Source organism: Taeniopygia guttata, chromosome 6 (assembly GCF_048771995.1).
Source record: "Taeniopygia guttata chromosome 6, bTaeGut7.mat, whole genome shotgun sequence".
Taxonomy (NCBI): domain Eukaryota; kingdom Metazoa; phylum Chordata; class Aves; order Passeriformes; family Estrildidae; genus Taeniopygia; species Taeniopygia guttata.
Genome location: NC_133031.1, coordinates 2,499,234 through 2,515,737, shown reverse-complemented (window position 1 = coordinate 2,515,737; position 16,504 = coordinate 2,499,234). Strand labels below are relative to the sequence as shown.

Sequence of the window (16,504 nt, the reverse complement as noted above, 5' to 3'; positions counted from 1 at the left end):
AGCCTGCAGGGTGGGGAGGGAAAGGACACGGGGCAGTGGAAAACTCACTGGTTTTTAGATGTAATTCAGTAAATTTCTGAAAGGGTGAGGTGACAGATGGATTGCAGCAGTCAGAGGCTGGGATGGGATCCTTGGGCAGTCCCCTGCCGGCCTTTCCCTGTGTATAAGGGAACTACGTCCCTTACTCTGTCACTTTATTATGATGGTGCTAAAAGGCTGCGTGGAATCTTCGGGAGAAATATCGGATTAATAGTTTGTGAACAGATGAACAGTTGAGTACAGGGAGGATCATGGGGGTGACCCCTTCCACTGGCACAGCTGTAGCCATGATGAGCCTGTTGTAGTGGCAGCATCATGCAAAGAGCAGGAAGGACTTCAGTGGATCAGTCCCACTGATAAATCACCACTTGTGTTTCTCCTTTGGGATCATTAAATCCTGGTAGCTGAGACTCCTGCGTTGCCTTTGCTCCCTGTGGGAAGGGCTAAGGCAAGTGGATGAGTTTTAGGGAATAGATTTAATCTTCTACTTTCCCTCTCATATCCTAAGGAAAGCTGTTACGTTCACTTTAGTCTGGTAGTGTTTTCCTCTCTGGGTCATTTAGACTTGAGACATCAACAAAGGCAGGTGAGGAAGGATAATTTAGATGTGCATATGCAAATGATAATTACACACTCTGCAAATCTGCACGCGACCTTTGGTTAACATTTTAAAAAGCCACATGGATTGATTTTACAAACATTTGTTAGGATATCAAGGTATGCTGCGTTATGCTTAATTTAAAATAAGGCTTTAATTAAGCTGCTTGAAAGCCTACAATTTAGAAAGGGATTAGAATTTCTTGCCAACCAGGGCTCCTTGTCATAAGGGTCATTCCAGCTCATGGGGAGATAATTGGTAATTGTGGTGTCTCTACATTCCCAGTGCACAGGGACTACTACTATGAGGTTTTTCAGTAAGACTTTAATTCATCACAACAGAAGTGTTAATATTTCACTTTAATAAAAAATACATAATATTTTGAAATATTCTTGAATGATCCAGCTTGAAAAATGAAAATTACCTTTAAATCTATACAAGGCAGTTCCTTTGGGCACTTTAAATGCAATAATTTATTAAGTTCCTATATTCACCATGTGTGCACAAATATCACGTAAATATTACAGCTGTACTCCATGACAAAACAAGCGTAATGCAGACATAGAATCATACAGAGAACTGCAAATGGGGGAAAAGGGAGATCTGGTATTTTCTGTACAAAAAAATATGCCACTTTTTGATAATTTGTAAAAATGCATAACTTTTGGCATTTCAGAGAAGAACACCGTATAAAAATAAATATTCTATGTACAGTAACACACACAGGTCAGTCCAGGGTTAGAATCATCACTGCAAAAGAAAACATAAACAAGTGTTAGTGACAGCTCACAGGGGGAGGACAATGTTAGGGAAGCTGGCTCTGGGCTCTCCAGGAGGAAAAGCAGTGGTGGTGGATCTCAGCAGGAACCCTTCCCACCTCTCCAGGTGGCAAAGCGAGGGTGGGAGATCCATCCTGGGCTGACTCTGCCTCCACTCTCACCCACTTGGCATTAACACCCCCAGCAGGCACAGAAGGGACCAGAGCCTGGGGAGTGCAGGAGGGGGTATCTCAGGGAATCCAGGTGGAAATCTCATCTTTGTGCAAGGATTAGAGCACTTTGGGGCCAGGCAGCTCAAAGGCCACAGATACAGTTCTCCCCTTTGGACCCCACAGAGCTGAACTGTGATAGTTAAATAAGGAGGAGTTTTGGTTGCCACTTTTCTGGGATACAGTCCTGGAAATCCTATCCACGCATCCACACCTCTTCTGCCCTTAGCCAGATTCATGGAAAACATTAGCACTGCCAACTCAGCACAGCAGCATTCCCAAGATTACTTTACCTTATTCCAGCAGCCTTGAACTGGAAGGCCATCTTCTCCCTGTGAAAAAGATGGATGAAATAGCAGTTTAGGACACAGAAAGTAGAACAGAGACGGAGAAAGGAAGGCATGGGTTAACTGTTACTGCAACAAACAGTTTGGACCAGGGCTGGAGGAATAGTCTGAGAGATATTCCTCATCCTTCAGATGACCCAGACTTCTGGCTGGCAGAACCAGTGCAGCCTGAAGCAGGGGCTGGGGTGAAGAGGGGAGATGCCTGCAGGCTGTGATGGGACTTATGGACCCGAGAACCACCCTCCCCTAAGAAGAAAGGAGTCCATCCAGGCTTCCTTGAAGGGAGAAGGAACACAGGAGGTCCAACTCGGTCAGATAAAGTGCCAGGGGCTGGCAGTGGAAAGTGAGAGGTGGCTGCTCTGTGTCCTCAGGCTTGGCTCTGTAACATTGAGCTTAAAAGCCAGTCCTAGAGTCAGCACTAACCTCAGACCCTGAGGCAGGTCTGCAAAAAATCTCCATTTCCTTTCTGCCCTGTTAAAGGGTTTGCTTTGTCATGTGAGACGCTGCCCAGTTACCCCTCTTGCCTCTGGGGAGATCCTGCTCCAGGAAAATTTGGAAGGCAAGCAGCTGGGCAGCCCCTCTGCTGGTTCAGGATGTCTCAGCTGACTCCCTGAAAAGGGACTTTGGCTTCCATAACATCAGTGGGATTTCTGTGGAATCCCCTGGCACTTCTGCAACCACGATGTCTTGGGTCCCCATGGTTGGGAAATGCTTTTGTCAATGACTGCCATTCATTTCAACCCTGTGCTGCCCTCTGTGATGGGCTAGACGTGACACCAGTGCTAAGGTGCTCTGGAGCAGCAGATAAAGTCAGATGTAAGAAAGTACATGTCTGACACGAGAAGTCAAATTCTTGTGCTGTGTGCGTGTGGCAGATTCATGGTCTATAACTATTCCCCAGGAAACCCCAAAAAAATACAAACAGAAAAGCAAATGCACAGTAATATATTGAGAAATGAAATATTTACTGAAGATGCACTTCCAGGGGGCTGATGTACTGAACATTGCCATGATGTTATACAATATTGCTTTCCAAATGCATTTTTTGGACTTTGGTCTCCTTGTGCTGTTTCCTTCCCTTCCCCCAACTATGTGGAAATATGGAATTACAAGTTATTTACTGGGTAAATTGTGGTGTTCCCATTGGTACACTGGTGGTGCTAGGAATGACATGGCGGGAGGAATGGGAAGTTAGGTGTATGAAGGAATGGGAGGCCAGGGAGTGACAGCTCAGGGATCAAAGGAAGACCAGGGTCACAAGGAAGTGTTTGTTGCGGGCGAATGTGCCGAGAACGGAAACGTGGCATGCTTATTAGTACCAAGGATCTCCTTCCACATATCTCAGATGTGTGAAGAGTTAGTTCACAGCCTCCATAAGCTGCACACATGGATGTGGCAGCTGGATGCCAAGCTTTTAACCTAGTTGGATCAAAAAACATGCTTATTCACGTTCCCAAGCTAGCTTGCATGCCAGGACACCATATATAAAAAAATAACAGCATCCACACTTCAGCCGATTTTCTGGCAAGTTTCCCTTAGTGAAAATAGGCATGAAAAAAAGTGTAAATTCTAATATGGCCATGTGGGGTGAATCCTCACTGGGAACAGTGACAAAACCACAAAGGTCGTGTGCCAGGGCAGGGTGGAATCCTTGCACCTGTGAAATTAGGTGCCTTACTCAGCCAGAAGTTACTCCATGGAAACCTGGCTGTGATTCTTGGGACACAAAACACACAGCTCTGTGGTATTCCTCCTTTGTGCACTGTTCTGGGCAGGTATAGTTTCACCTGTGGGACTGGCACAAGTTTCTACTACCCAGAATTTACAGAGCAGCAACTGACACTTTACAAGTGGTCACTGTCCCAAAGAGGCAATGGCAGCAGCCAGAGCAGGGAACACCAGAAGGGAAATCATCTTAGCTCTTCACAAAGCTCAAATAACAAAGGCTTTTAATGGCAATTTCATGGCTTTTTTTTTTTCCCTCAAGAAACTAGGAAAACTTTTAAAACCAAATGTGGCTTTTTGCTTTGGGATGCATTTTCCCAGCTAGTTGAACTAACAATATCCATCCCTTTCAGATGGCATCAAACATCCTTAAGTGAGCATAAAGCATGGAAAGACCATCCTCAAGCAAGCCTTGTCATGCCAAACAGGGCCGGATGGGCAGGGGGGGTAGAAGTTTCTTTGTATTACAGAGATATTGAGACTGTCCCAGGGAGCAAAAATGTCACCTGAACACTACATCTCCAGAAAACTCAGAAAAAATGAAAAAATTGGTGACTTTTATTGGGATACTAAGAAATAAGTTTGGGTTAAGTGTTTCTGAATACTTTTGTTCTACAACAGTTAGGCTATATCAGGCACTAATACAAGAATCACTTGAATAAGATGGATATTGGGAATCAGGCAATCCTAAATTCAAGTTTTTTGGATGCTATGGATACAATTTGGACTTTTGGGGAGAGTTATAAATAGGAATTATCTAGCATGGAGGTCAAGTGTCCCTATTAATATGTTTCACATGGGCTTACTAATGGGATAACTATTATTTTCAGTCATCTTCATGTATGGGGTGACTGAGGTCATATGGAATTGTGTCAGGCTGTTCTCAACACATAGAAGCAATTAAAAACAGAGTTAATGAAGGACACAAGCACTGCAGCTCCTTGTGAGGAAGCCAAGCCAACAAGAGCTGGGTCTGCATATATTGGTTTACTGGAAATTGTCAAAGGGAAGGCAAAGGAAGAAGCAAAGCAGTTGTAAATAAAACCACATTCCAACTCTGCATTTTCTCATGCCACAAAGCACTGCTGCCAGCAGCTGGGAATCAGAGGGAAGGGAAGGGCCTGGTTCTGACAGCAGCAATGAGAGGGAGGGACTATGGAGACAGGTAAGGAAGGAGCTGCCAGGTGTTTCTAGGGCATGCAGCTGTTTGGGGGGATCAGCAAATAGCACCAAGAGCCAAAAAGCAAATGAGCATGCTGGAAAGGGAAGGTACACCATACCAATGGGCATGGGGCATCCAGGCCGTCCAGCCCAGGTAGCCCCGGCTCACCCTTCTCGCCTTTAAAACCTCGGAGACCCTGTTCATGAAATCAACCACTATCGTTATTTCAGTCAGTGCCAGCCAGCTCCATGTCCCAGGAGGAGAGACCAGGTCCCTGCTGGGACTGGCACAGGGCACTCAGCTGCACAGCCAGCACAGAGAGCTGTGTCTGCAGCAGCTGCACTTTCTGTCATCTACGAGCCAGGAGAAGCTTCTCCCAAGTTAAAGCAGAGAGGATGGGAATGGCGTTTCCTCCATTCCAAAATCAGCCATTGCTCCGATCCTCACTGAGACAGCCAGCAGCTGGATTTCTAAAAGAATGATCCCCCAGTACTCCTGGAATTTGTGGCACTGCTAGCAGATTTTTGGAAGCAGTTGCTGCAGCATATGGATTTAGATAAAAATGTACACATATGCCTGTATTTATTCATTTGTCTAGACTTACAGCCAATCAGTTTTGACAGAAACACATCCCATTTAGGATATCTGAGATTTGTTTTCTCTCTGGGTAGTGCAGCTCAAGTGCCCTGTGTGCTCTCAGGCCATCCCATCAGCTGGCTGTTATTCCAAGGCAAGGAAACCAGCATTGCAGCTTTGCTGTCCCGTAGCTTTGATCCCATCGAGCATCTCCAGAGAAGAGCTGGAACCAGCAGCAAAGGAGACAGGGCTCTATCCACAGTGGAGAAAGCCCTGAGCTCCCAGCACATGGGGCACCCCATGTACCCAAACCTTTGTGAGGTCTGGAAGAGGAAGGAACATAACCATGGTCACTGAGCAGCCTGATCTCCCAGGGGATCAGCTGCTCCCACAGCTTTGCCACAGGCTGTGGTGGGAGCCCAGCTGGGCCTTATCCAAATGTTGTACTTTTGCAAGACCATTATTTATGTTATTATTTCCTTCTGTCTTCCCCATCAACACATCTTAAAACAATACATTTGATGAAACAGGACATACCAACGGACAGGGTGCATCTAATCCAGGTGCTCCTTGGTCTCCCTTATCCCCTTTAGACCCTCTAGAGCCTTTCTTGCCCCTCTCCCCCTGTAAATAATAGTTTAGTCCAAGAAAAAAAGAATACACAAAAGCTTTAGGATCATCCATTTCAAACAAATATCAGCAATAGTTTAAAAAAGGATAAACATTTAGGAAACATTTTAAAATAAAACTCCCTCTGAGATGTGAAGATCAGTGTGTGGAGCTGCTGAGCTGTAGCTGAGCTGCATAAACACTGTGGCTGTGGCTGCAGTCCCACACTGACAGAGTGAGAGGGTTTGGCATCAAAGGGATCATCACACCACTTCTCAGGGCATCCCATCCACCAGAGAGGGGCACCTTGGCTGATCCCAGACACACAGGATGGGAAGCCACCCCTCTGGCCAGCAGTGTGCCATCTCATCTCAGTCTCCAGCTGCCTGGGAAGGTCCCTCTTCCACTGGAGCTCTGGGATAGCACTGTGATGCTTTTTTTACCCCTCTGAATTCCCATTCTTACAGAAAGTCTCACTCAGGGAACTGTCAGCCAGGGAATGAAGGAAGTACTTGGCTCTGAGTCTGCACAGTCTGGCTGTCCTTTGGGATACTCTGAGTCCTGCTCTCCCAAAAAACCTGTTAGACCAGGGAATAGTCCTAGGCAGCACAGCCACAGGGCAGCAACTAGTCCCTGATCCTTAACTAGCAGCACAAGGCAGGGCACAGTGTGGTATTTGCCAGTTACATCCACACCAAATCCTCCTGTGTAACAGGAAATTCTCAACGCTGCTGAGCATGAAACAGGGGAAAGGGGCTGCTGCACAGGGAATGAGCTTAGGGTCCTCATGGACAGTGTTAAAGGAATTAAGGGATAAAATCAGACAGCACAGGCTGCTGCTTCTTCTTAAAAAAAAAAAAAAAGTGTTAAACCCAAGCTGGCAAGAGAAATGGATGGGAGAGGAGAGGCAAAGAGGAGAAGTCACCCAGAACCAAGCACTGGAATGGAGAGGATAATCCAGGAAAAATGCAGCATGGGTTGCTCCAGAGGAAGAAACCAGGAAGAAAGGTGGAAGAGGAGGAAGGGATAAAGGGGACAAAGGTGGACCTGTAGGAGCGAGGAAGATGCACAAACACACATAAAACCCCCCAGCATTAAAATAACAGCAGGACAAGTTCAGGGTTCACACTTTTTCAGCTGGATTACTCAAAATGCTGCCTGCTCCCACTGCCATTAGTGCCACAACCCCAGGCACAGCTATGCTGATCTCCTGCTCTAAGCCGAGAGCAGAAGGAGCATTTCTGGTATTTAAAAAGCATAGAGGAAAAGAGAGGAGTCTGGCAAACTGGGACTTCAGAGTAAGGGGAAATCCCTGTACAAAGGCTCAGTGGCAAAAGGGTCCCCTAAGATATTGCATTTGCCCATTTACACTCCTGAGTCTCTCACAGTTTGCCATTGCAAAACATGGGCTACAGTGAGGCAGAGTGCATGCAGGCTTCAAGGCCAGCAAAACTTCCCCACTGGTGCTTTCCAGCTCATCCTCTACAAGGAGCTGCAATTTCTCCCAGTTTTCACTTGCTTTTATGCCAGAGCTCAAAGAAATCCCATTAATGAAAGCTAATGAAAGAGCCTTCTTTTAACTAAGCACTCAGTTCAAAGCCCAACTGAAAAAGTCTAGGAATTAAAAATGACAGTTTTTTAGGAGAACCCACACAAGCAAAACAAAACAAAATGTGAAGAGGAAGTTAAGAAGCAAAGCCAGAAATGCAATGATTAAAAAAGGGGAGAACTTTGGTGCTCCCATGAAACTTGAACCTTTCTCCCCCAGTTTAAGATGCCAGTTGGCTAGTGCTGCCCAGAACTGTCCTTTCTGTGCAGATAGAGGACAGAGAACACTCACTACACACCAAAAGCAAATACATATAATGAAATAATCACATGGGCACATGCACTATAAAAGATTACACCTCCAGATAAATGTAGGTGATGCCAGAGTCTTATGAATAAAAGGTGTGACTACAAAGACTTGCACTGTATTGAACGTCTTCACATTTATACAATTGTAATATTACAGACTCAAATCCAAAAGTAGTTTATATTTATCCAACCATAGCTCCTAAATGTTTTTATCAAAAAGATCCAGATTCAAAGCCTTAACAGGCAAGGAAAGCTGATTAAAAAGAAGGAGCTTCTCAACACACACTTTTAGCAATGTTCATCTTTCCAGAACACAGGTGGTACGATGGGAGAGCTGCCATTCCCGTTTCTGGGTTTGACCCAGCTCTTCACCATCACATCAGGACAATGCCTGAGGAGACTTCAGGCCTGATTCTTCAAGATAGGCAAATTTAATTTATCTTCTCTAAACTTCCATCTTTCAAACTCTCTGCAGGATTGTTTGCTAAAAGACAACCTTCTTTTTCGTGCTTCAGGGACAATTTAGAAGTACTGAAATAAGATTTGCTGGCTGCACCTCAGCTAATTCTCCCAGGAATCCCTACAAACAGCAGTAACTAGATAAGCAGGATTTCCTAAGGCACACCATGCTGGCCTAAGTCCTGTGCCTCAGTTAGAACAGGGGTGAGACCACAAGGAACACATCAGAAAATCTCTCCTACAGCCTTCAGCAAGACGTAGCACAATGTTCCAGGTGATGGAATGAGCTACAGGTCTCACCTTCTAAAGTCACTTGGATGAAGGTGTGACACACAAACCATGCTGGCTGCTACAGGAGTTAACTGGGCTGTCACTGTGTACGGGTGTTAGCAATTAAACACAAGAAGTTTGCCTGGTAACTTACCCGGACTCCCTTGTCACCAGGCAGACCTTGTAAACCCTGAAATGCATCAACACAGAAAGAAACATTTGAAAACAAGCAGATTTCACCATGTTTTCACTAAAGAGAGGAATGTGTGCTCAGGATTTTGGGGTTTTTTTATCATTTGTACCAATGGTTATGTCAAAAATAAACACAATTTTTCCAATAGGTAACCTCCTCTTCACCTCCATCAGGTGGTAACACCACACTACCTACCCTATGGACTATTCAGATAAGAAACAAATTCGTTCTGAGCATGCAACAAACTTGTTTTTTTGTGTTAAACAACAAAGCTGCTCCATGACTGCATTAGACCACAGCACCACCACTGGCCCCATTTTGGCAAAAGCAATCCCAGTCAGTGGAATTAACCTCACTGAAGGCAGCTTTTGTCCCTGCAATGACAAGACAGGACTCTCAGACGGGAGGCTGTGAAAGGTAAAGGAAGCTGCTCAAAAGCAGCATTAAGGACTAAGAGACACATCCTGGGAGTCCCACACAGCTTCTTTAGGAAGTTGAAGAACCAAGGTGAATTAACAAGTTTTCTTTCAGCCTCCTCCACATCACTCTGAGTCTGCTCTGAAGCTAGTCAGCTTTTTCTGTCACTCCCATAAGTGAACAAAATCTTGTAACCTGAGTTACAAGACACCCAGCTGTGACTGCAAACACTATTACAGCAGCATCTTCAGCCACAGCAAGGAAACAGGCTCTGGAGATAAATCCCGAGGATTTCTGTACTTACAGGAAGCCCTGCTGGCCCCATTGGTCCTGCAACTCCAGGATCTCCTTTACTGCCCTGAAATGGATACAAAAGAGTAAACACTGTTCACATTGCTATTTAGTACAAACAGGCAGCAGAGCACCATAGAAGAAAATGCAAAGGATGGATTTCAAAGCACCTGAAAAACACAAGGAAGAGATACTCAAGCACCAAAGAGGCCTAGCTGAGGCTTTTGTAGGAGAGGGCAATTCCAGCTCTAGAAAAGCCTAGAATTCCTCTGTCTTTCAGAGATGTGGTATCTTCAGAGAAGTTCTAGAGCATCTGTCAGTTCTGAAAAAAACTCACCCTTTCTCCTTTTGGTCCTGCTGGTCCTGAAACCCCAATTGGTCCTGGAATACCCTGCAGTTGTAGGAAGGAAAACACATCAGGATGCTTTTACTCCAGGGCCTCCTTAAAGCCAGGAGACACTGCTGCTCCCTTAGGAAAAGCACAGCTTGGAAGCATAGGCTGGTGGAAGAAGGCACCTAGCACCACTACAGCTTTCAGTGTTAGGGGAGATGGATTTGTAGTTGGTCAGGCAATTTGAAGAACATGGGAACTGCTGTTAGATCACACCAGCACCACCACACAGAGCCTCATTTTTAATTCTGAAGCTCTCTCTTGACAATTATTTCAGTGGGCATTTCTACCAGCTCCACATACAGGAACTCTTTCTTTCTAGTTTATACCAGATAAGGCTGAAAGCTGTAGCAGAATAAAGGCCATTTACACATGTGGTAAGCAATTTGCTTTTTGTTTATTTCCTTATTTTCTCTACCCCCTCCCAGAGTCAGCACAGTTGAGGAGATGGGAAACGCTGGGTCAGTGGTTCATGCAAGCTGACAGACCCCAAGCTGCAGAGCTGAATGCAGGTGTGTATAGGCACAGATGCCATCCTCCAGTCCCTCTGCTCCTCCTTTGCCATTCCTGGCACTCCACCAGGCTCCCAGCCATGCTGACAGGAAAACCCAGTGTTCCCCCTAACCCTTTGACATGGAGCCCATCTCCCACCAGCACACCAAACTTCCTTGCTGCTGCTCCTGAGACTTGCGTGGCCTCTGAAAAATCAAAGTGATCTTTAATGCTGGCAGCATGGTGGTTCAGTAACAGCCCCTCTGGCTAAGAACAAGATTCCAGCACCTCCAACTCAGACTCCTTAAACCACACAGGGTATAGGTCTACAGTTCCTTCATGGAGCCTCAGTAAAGGGATACTTTTGAGGCACATTACCTGATTCCTAGGAAGAACCAAAGAGCAAGCTTCCCAAATGGGAGAGTCTTTTTCTAAAAGCCTTAATGCAAAGAGTCTTGCACTTTTTAATGTCAGTCTGCAATCCTTAGTCACTAAAGTAACCTCTCTGATGAGAGCAGGACAGCTCATGTGGATCAGGAGAGCTTTTCAGAGAAGTCAAGATCTGCAGAACACAAGCTGAGGAGTAGCTCATGCAGCACACAACTTCAGTGTGGCAAAGAAAGAGAGAAAAATTGGGCTCTCCTTAGATCTGTGCAATCGTGGCAACCTCAATTGCCTTCAGTTATGCATCATTTACTGCTAAGGAATACATTTGAAATCTCCCCTGCATATCCATAAAATTGTATCTACAGTTTCCCCAAACAAGTGACTGTATAAGCTGCCACTCAGATTCTCTTCAGAAGTCAGAGCAGCTGAAATTATCCCCAGCTACACCAAGGAGGAGAAATTGCTATTTGTTTTTAAATAGCCAAATGGATTGTACATCTACGATTTCCCAAGAGGGATTAAAAATATTCGGCTGTTATTTAACAGCTGTTATCCAAGAATAGCAGAGTGGTTTGCAGAACCAGGTTGGCATTACTTAGAAGCATAGAATGGTTGGGGTTGGTGGGGCCCTTAAACATCATCTTGTTCCAACCCCCACCCATGAACAGGGACACCTTCCACTGTCCCAGGCTGCTCCAAACCTTGTCCAACCTGGCCTTGAACACTTCCAGGGAAGGGGCAGCCACAGCTTCTCTGGGCAACCTGTGCCAGTACCTCACAGTAAATAACTTTTTCCTAATATCCAATCAAAACCTACTAAATCTTTCATTTTTAAGCCATTCCCTCTTGTCCTGTGACCACAACTCCTGATGATGAGCCCCTCTCCCATCTCATGGAGAATGACAGGATGGAGACCCGTCAGGGTAAAGAGGACAGGAGAACAGAGCATCATGGAATCATGCAGAGGTTTCATTCCTCTTGTTACTGAGACAGAGTGAAACAAGTAAGCTGTGATCCCAGGATCCAGACTTGCAGCATCAAAGAAGACAAGTGTGTAACATCACTCCTCATTTTAAGTTTAACCCCCTCCTAAACCTGCTTTGGTAAAAATATGATTATTCCTGGTATAAAGAAGACCTGGGTGGAAGACACAACACAAGTCACGATACTGGGGAGGACAAACATGGGGTAACAGAGAAATGGAACTCACCGGTGGTCCAGGCCTGCCGTCTAAACCTGAAGCACCCTGAACAGGCGGGGAGGGTTCACAAAAACAAGGCAGAGGAGAGGGGAGGAGGGTGAGGGGAAAGGAGAGGGGAGGGGAGAGGTGAGTAAAGCAGTGACTTGAGACAAACATATGCTTGCAATTAACAAATATTAAGATCTCAAGGACAGGTGATGGCACTTACAAGCAAACCAACAAAAACAAAGAAACACTGAATACATATAATGTTGACCTGCAACTTTCAGATCCTCCTAAGAGTGCAAATTTCTCTCACTCAATGTCCCCAGGAAAACTCCTGGGGAAACAGTTGTTCTATGACAGGTGGTGAAAAGGACAATGTGACAGTGGAGCCAGAATCTGCATTGCCTTTGTGGCAGGCTGGGCAACACAGGTGAGACACAAGGCTCAGAGGCCGCTGGTCACCAAAGCATTTACAGGCAGGGCAGAACCATCAGCTGTTCAAGTGGCTACCAAGAAACCCAGGGCTTGTGGTGCCACTAGGTCAGCTGCAGGCTTGCTCCACTCCACATGCAGTTGTTTGGGGGCTTATGAAACAGGTGGCTCATCTCCCTGTGTCACCAGTGCAGATTTACACCAGACTGAGATCGAGTGGCACTTTGCTGTCTGCTGGGCTCCTGCCCTGAATTTCCTCATCCATGAGACCGAGCAGTGGTTCTGCCCAAGGCCCATCAAGCCCAGGGGCTTCTCTCAGACAGTGGTTGGGAGGGAAAGCTGTGGTAGGATACAAGTACCAAATACTGAGTTTTCCTCCACTTGAGCATTACAAGCTCCTCACCCTGTCAGCCACAGAGAAGCCCAAGGCTACTGCAGGCAATCAGGACTGGAATTCCAGTGTGATGTCAAGCCCCAAGTCAGAGAAAAAGGCAGCAGATCCAGCTTCAGGATTTTACAATCTGAAATATTTCAGAACCTGCTCGGCACCGAATTTAGTTGGACAGGCTGAATATACACTGGATCAGACATGGAAAAGCTTATGAAGATATTTCAATGGCTCTGAAGAAGGATACAAGTTCCACAGTATCTGATCTTATGAGCTGAGCTTCCTGTTTGGCCAGCCAACATCACTGATCACAACAAAACATTCCTAAGACGACCCTTCTGAGCCAGTCTTCCCACCTCCACAGCTCAGGAAGAGTGATGGGAAAAGCCAAGGGACTTTTGGACCCCCATGGGGCTCACTGCTGTAGGAGAAGCAGCTAGCACATTCCCTCCCACAAAGATGAGCTGCTGAGATAATTGCTGGGGCACCTTCTGCTCAGACTGTCACAAGGACTCCTTCCCCTGTCCAGATACCCCACTGGCTTGAGGGAATAACCATTTACACAGAAAACTTCCATTTGCATTTTTCAGGGGACTGGGTTCTGACTTCTCACTGCTTTACTGAGGCACAATCCCTGGCCTTTGAGCTTTCCAATGCACCTCCTTCTCCCCACTGGCTCTGCCTGGAGCCCCAGGGAACACACTCATGCCGGGCTCATTTGAGAGCCTGGAGTTAGAGGGGATTCATTCAAACTCTACATGGGAACTCCTGCTCAGCACAACTAAAGGAGGAAAACATTTTACAAAGAAAGACACACACATTTCAGCCAAAGTCAGGGACAAAGGATCTGGGTGGTTGAACACAGGATGACAAGCCACACAGCACATGAGATGCACTCTGCAGTGTTTGTTCCAGGCAGAACACTGGGGGAAGGGCGAAGGTCTAATGTGCCACCAGTGCTTTTTCTGATGAGAGAACCTGGGGGCTGGTGGAACAACTGGGTGGGACTAAGTTACCACCAGCTCATCATCAGGTTTGTATCTAAAGCTCCTGCAACTTCTCTATAACACACTTTGCCCCAGTTCCTCTCCCTAAGCCAAGCCAGGCTCTAACACCAGGCTAACAGAGCCGTGTTCAGACAGCAGGGACATGCTGGGCCAGGGGAGCACTGATTCCATGGCACAAGGGACAGGAAAGTCTCAGCCACCAAAGAAGCTGGTTGCATTAAGAACCACGTGCTCTGTACAAAGCTTAGCCCAGGAGACCAATGGCTGGGGAAGGCGTTTCTTTTTCCACATCTCTGACTAATGTTTCTGGTCTTGCCCTGAAGTGCAGAGAACCTCCAGGAAAGCTACTGCTTGTTTTATCCAGTCCTGCCTGAAGCAGGAGGAAATAAAGTGATTGCTTATCTATTCAACAGATCTAGAAGCTGGAGGCTCAGTACAGAACCTGAGGCTTTGGGATTAAAAATGGTTATTTATAGACCATCTCTTTCTCTGACTTTGCATACCAAATCCCCACGTGCATCTCCTATTGAGGGATCTTTTTACAGCTGATATTAAGTTTGGCTCACAAAGTGCTGCTTGCTTCCTGGATACTTACGGGTAATCCCAGTGGCCCTCTGTCTCCTTTTTCACCCTGGGCACCCTTCTCTCCTTTCACTCCATCAATCCCTGCTTCCCCCTAAAGGAAGGATGGAGCAGAAAATAAACCCACAATAACAGCACTTATATAACAAACATTCCTCCCTTCAGAGTGCACAGGATAGCAGAGGGAATACAAGAGGCAGCAGAGTAATGCTTTAGCCCAATTCTCAGCCTAATCTGAAGAAAACCACTGTCATTCCAATTACCCCTGTGTGAGCACCTGTTTTAACTCAGTGGCAATAAGAGGAGATTTAGGGCCTGTGGGTAAAGATTTTCAGAGGAGAGCTGAGCTCACTCTGGTGCTGCTCTCCCTGCTGTTGTTGCTGTATATATATTTTTATATAAATAACCTATATATCAGAAGTTATCTGATAGGGTGGGTTTACATTTTAAGATGTGGATCCACTGGAAATAAATGACAGGTGTCTAAAAGCCTTGAAGAAAAATCATACAGAAATATTGTTTGGAGAGACTTTTGTAAATGCTAAAGCATCAGTTTCAACATTTCAGAAAAAAAAAATTCAGCATTCTTTTCCCGGCTGTATTTTTAAAATTCTGCTTTATAAACTCTAAAGCAATACTAAACATAATACTTCCTTTTCTTAAATTCAAAATGTAAACCAAAACATTTTTCCTTCTCATTGCTGTTCATAAGGCTTTTAAAAACATATCCATCCCTTTTAGCACCCAAACAATGCTGGTGGCCAAATACTAAGGACAATTAGAATTTGGCACATTTTCCAATCTTTGCCCAGAACATCACCAGAAATTTGCAGCTCTTCTTGAACATTTCCACTCCACTATTTTTTGTGTAGCAAACTGTTGCACAGTGGGCAAGCCAAAGGTGCAGGCTGAGCATTTAGATGGAGATTAGAAAGATTCTCACCACCAAGGTCAGTGAAGTTCTTGAGTGCTTTACAGCAGAATGTACAGGGTAATTTTAAGACTAATTTTTAGCTAGAGCTCAGTTCCTTAGGACTGTGTGGCAGACTATTCATCCCACTGTACAAACCTCCACCCTCCAGACAAAGATTTCAACTGTGTTCTCATGGGCAGAATTCCATGGACCAGTGAATTCCCACTTCTCTGGGTGAAAACTGGAGGGAATGACCATTTTTCTGCATCTTAAAATGAGAGCTGCTAATCCATTTCCTTCAAGAAAATATCCAGAAGGATTTATCCTCTTACCAAGATGGAAGAAAAGTACCACCTGAACTAAAAATATGTTACTTAAGGGAATTCTAATAGCCTGGACAACTTTTTTGTCACATTTCAGTATGTAATACTTTGTACCCTTACCTTGGGTCCTGGGACACCCTGAAGACCCTGTATTTGGGATGAGAGACAAGATGTAAGTAATGTTTCAGGATGGGCTTTAAACTCCAGGTATCCTAGTTAAACATGCAGCACAAAGGTTTTGCTCTCTGGGGCAGGAGCCCTCAGCCCAAAGGCCTCTTCATTTGTGTAACGGGCACTTTGTGTGCTGTTCTCATCTCTAACCAGCAGCCTCTTGCCAAGCACACCCTGGCAGGGGGCCAGCTGTGCTATTAAGACAATTTCTACAGTTGATCCCTTTAATCCCATCCAGCCCATCTCACTACTGTCTTCCCTTTCATCTCCAACTAACAAAACCTTCTTTCTTTGTCCTCCCAGACCACTGCAGCTCTGTCCTCCTCTGGGGGTGGGTTTGGAAGTGATACTAAGCATGTTCCCATTTCAACCCTGCTGTGTTCTGGCTGTCTTCTCCACACAGAATCCTCCCCAGCCACTGCCTGCTCTAATCCCATTCCCTTGCTCCTCAGGTGAATGACTCAAACTTACTGGAGGTCCTGGAGGGCCTTGAGGTCCAGGGGGCCCAGTTATCTGGAAAGCAATGCAAGAGAAGCCACCATCAGTGTGCTGCCCTCAGGAGCAGAGTGGGGCTGCTCAGAGGGGGGACAGGACACAGGGTGCAGCAGAGCTCCTCTACCAGGCTGGGAAACCTGGACTCCCCCTGAGGACTGCATTAGGAAGCAGCAGCAATCCAGGGCTGAGTGGCTGGGAAGCAGCAG

At 45.8% G+C, this 16,504-nt stretch overlaps 1 protein-coding gene across 19 annotated transcripts in view; it reads right to left on the bottom strand.

Moving 5' to 3' along the window:
* The window catches only part of COL13A1 (collagen type XIII alpha 1 chain), a 59,603-nt gene that overhangs the window by 6,723 nt on the left and 36,376 nt on the right, over positions 1 to 16,504 (bottom strand). For 13 of the 19 annotated variants that reach the window (XM_072930809.1, XM_072930807.1, XM_072930806.1 and 10 more), the window contains 9 exons: positions 16,275 to 16,316; positions 15,753 to 15,779; positions 14,410 to 14,490; positions 12,012 to 12,047; positions 9,869 to 9,922; positions 9,545 to 9,598; positions 8,785 to 8,820; positions 5,973 to 6,059; positions 1,919 to 1,957 (listed from right to left, as the gene is read on the bottom strand). In XM_072930809.1, coding sequence (XP_072786910.1) covers positions 1,919 to 1,957; positions 5,973 to 6,059; positions 8,785 to 8,820; positions 9,545 to 9,598; positions 9,869 to 9,922; positions 12,012 to 12,047; positions 14,410 to 14,490; positions 15,753 to 15,779; positions 16,275 to 16,316 — 456 coding nt within the window. Of the gene's footprint in view, positions 1 to 943; positions 1,388 to 1,918; positions 1,958 to 4,977; positions 5,056 to 5,972; positions 6,060 to 8,784; positions 8,821 to 9,544; positions 9,599 to 9,868; positions 9,923 to 12,011; positions 12,048 to 14,409; positions 14,491 to 15,752; positions 15,780 to 16,274; positions 16,317 to 16,504 lie in introns of those variants that run through there. The other 6 variants (XM_072930810.1, XM_072930812.1, XM_072930808.1 and 3 more) reach the window with 6 other exon arrangements.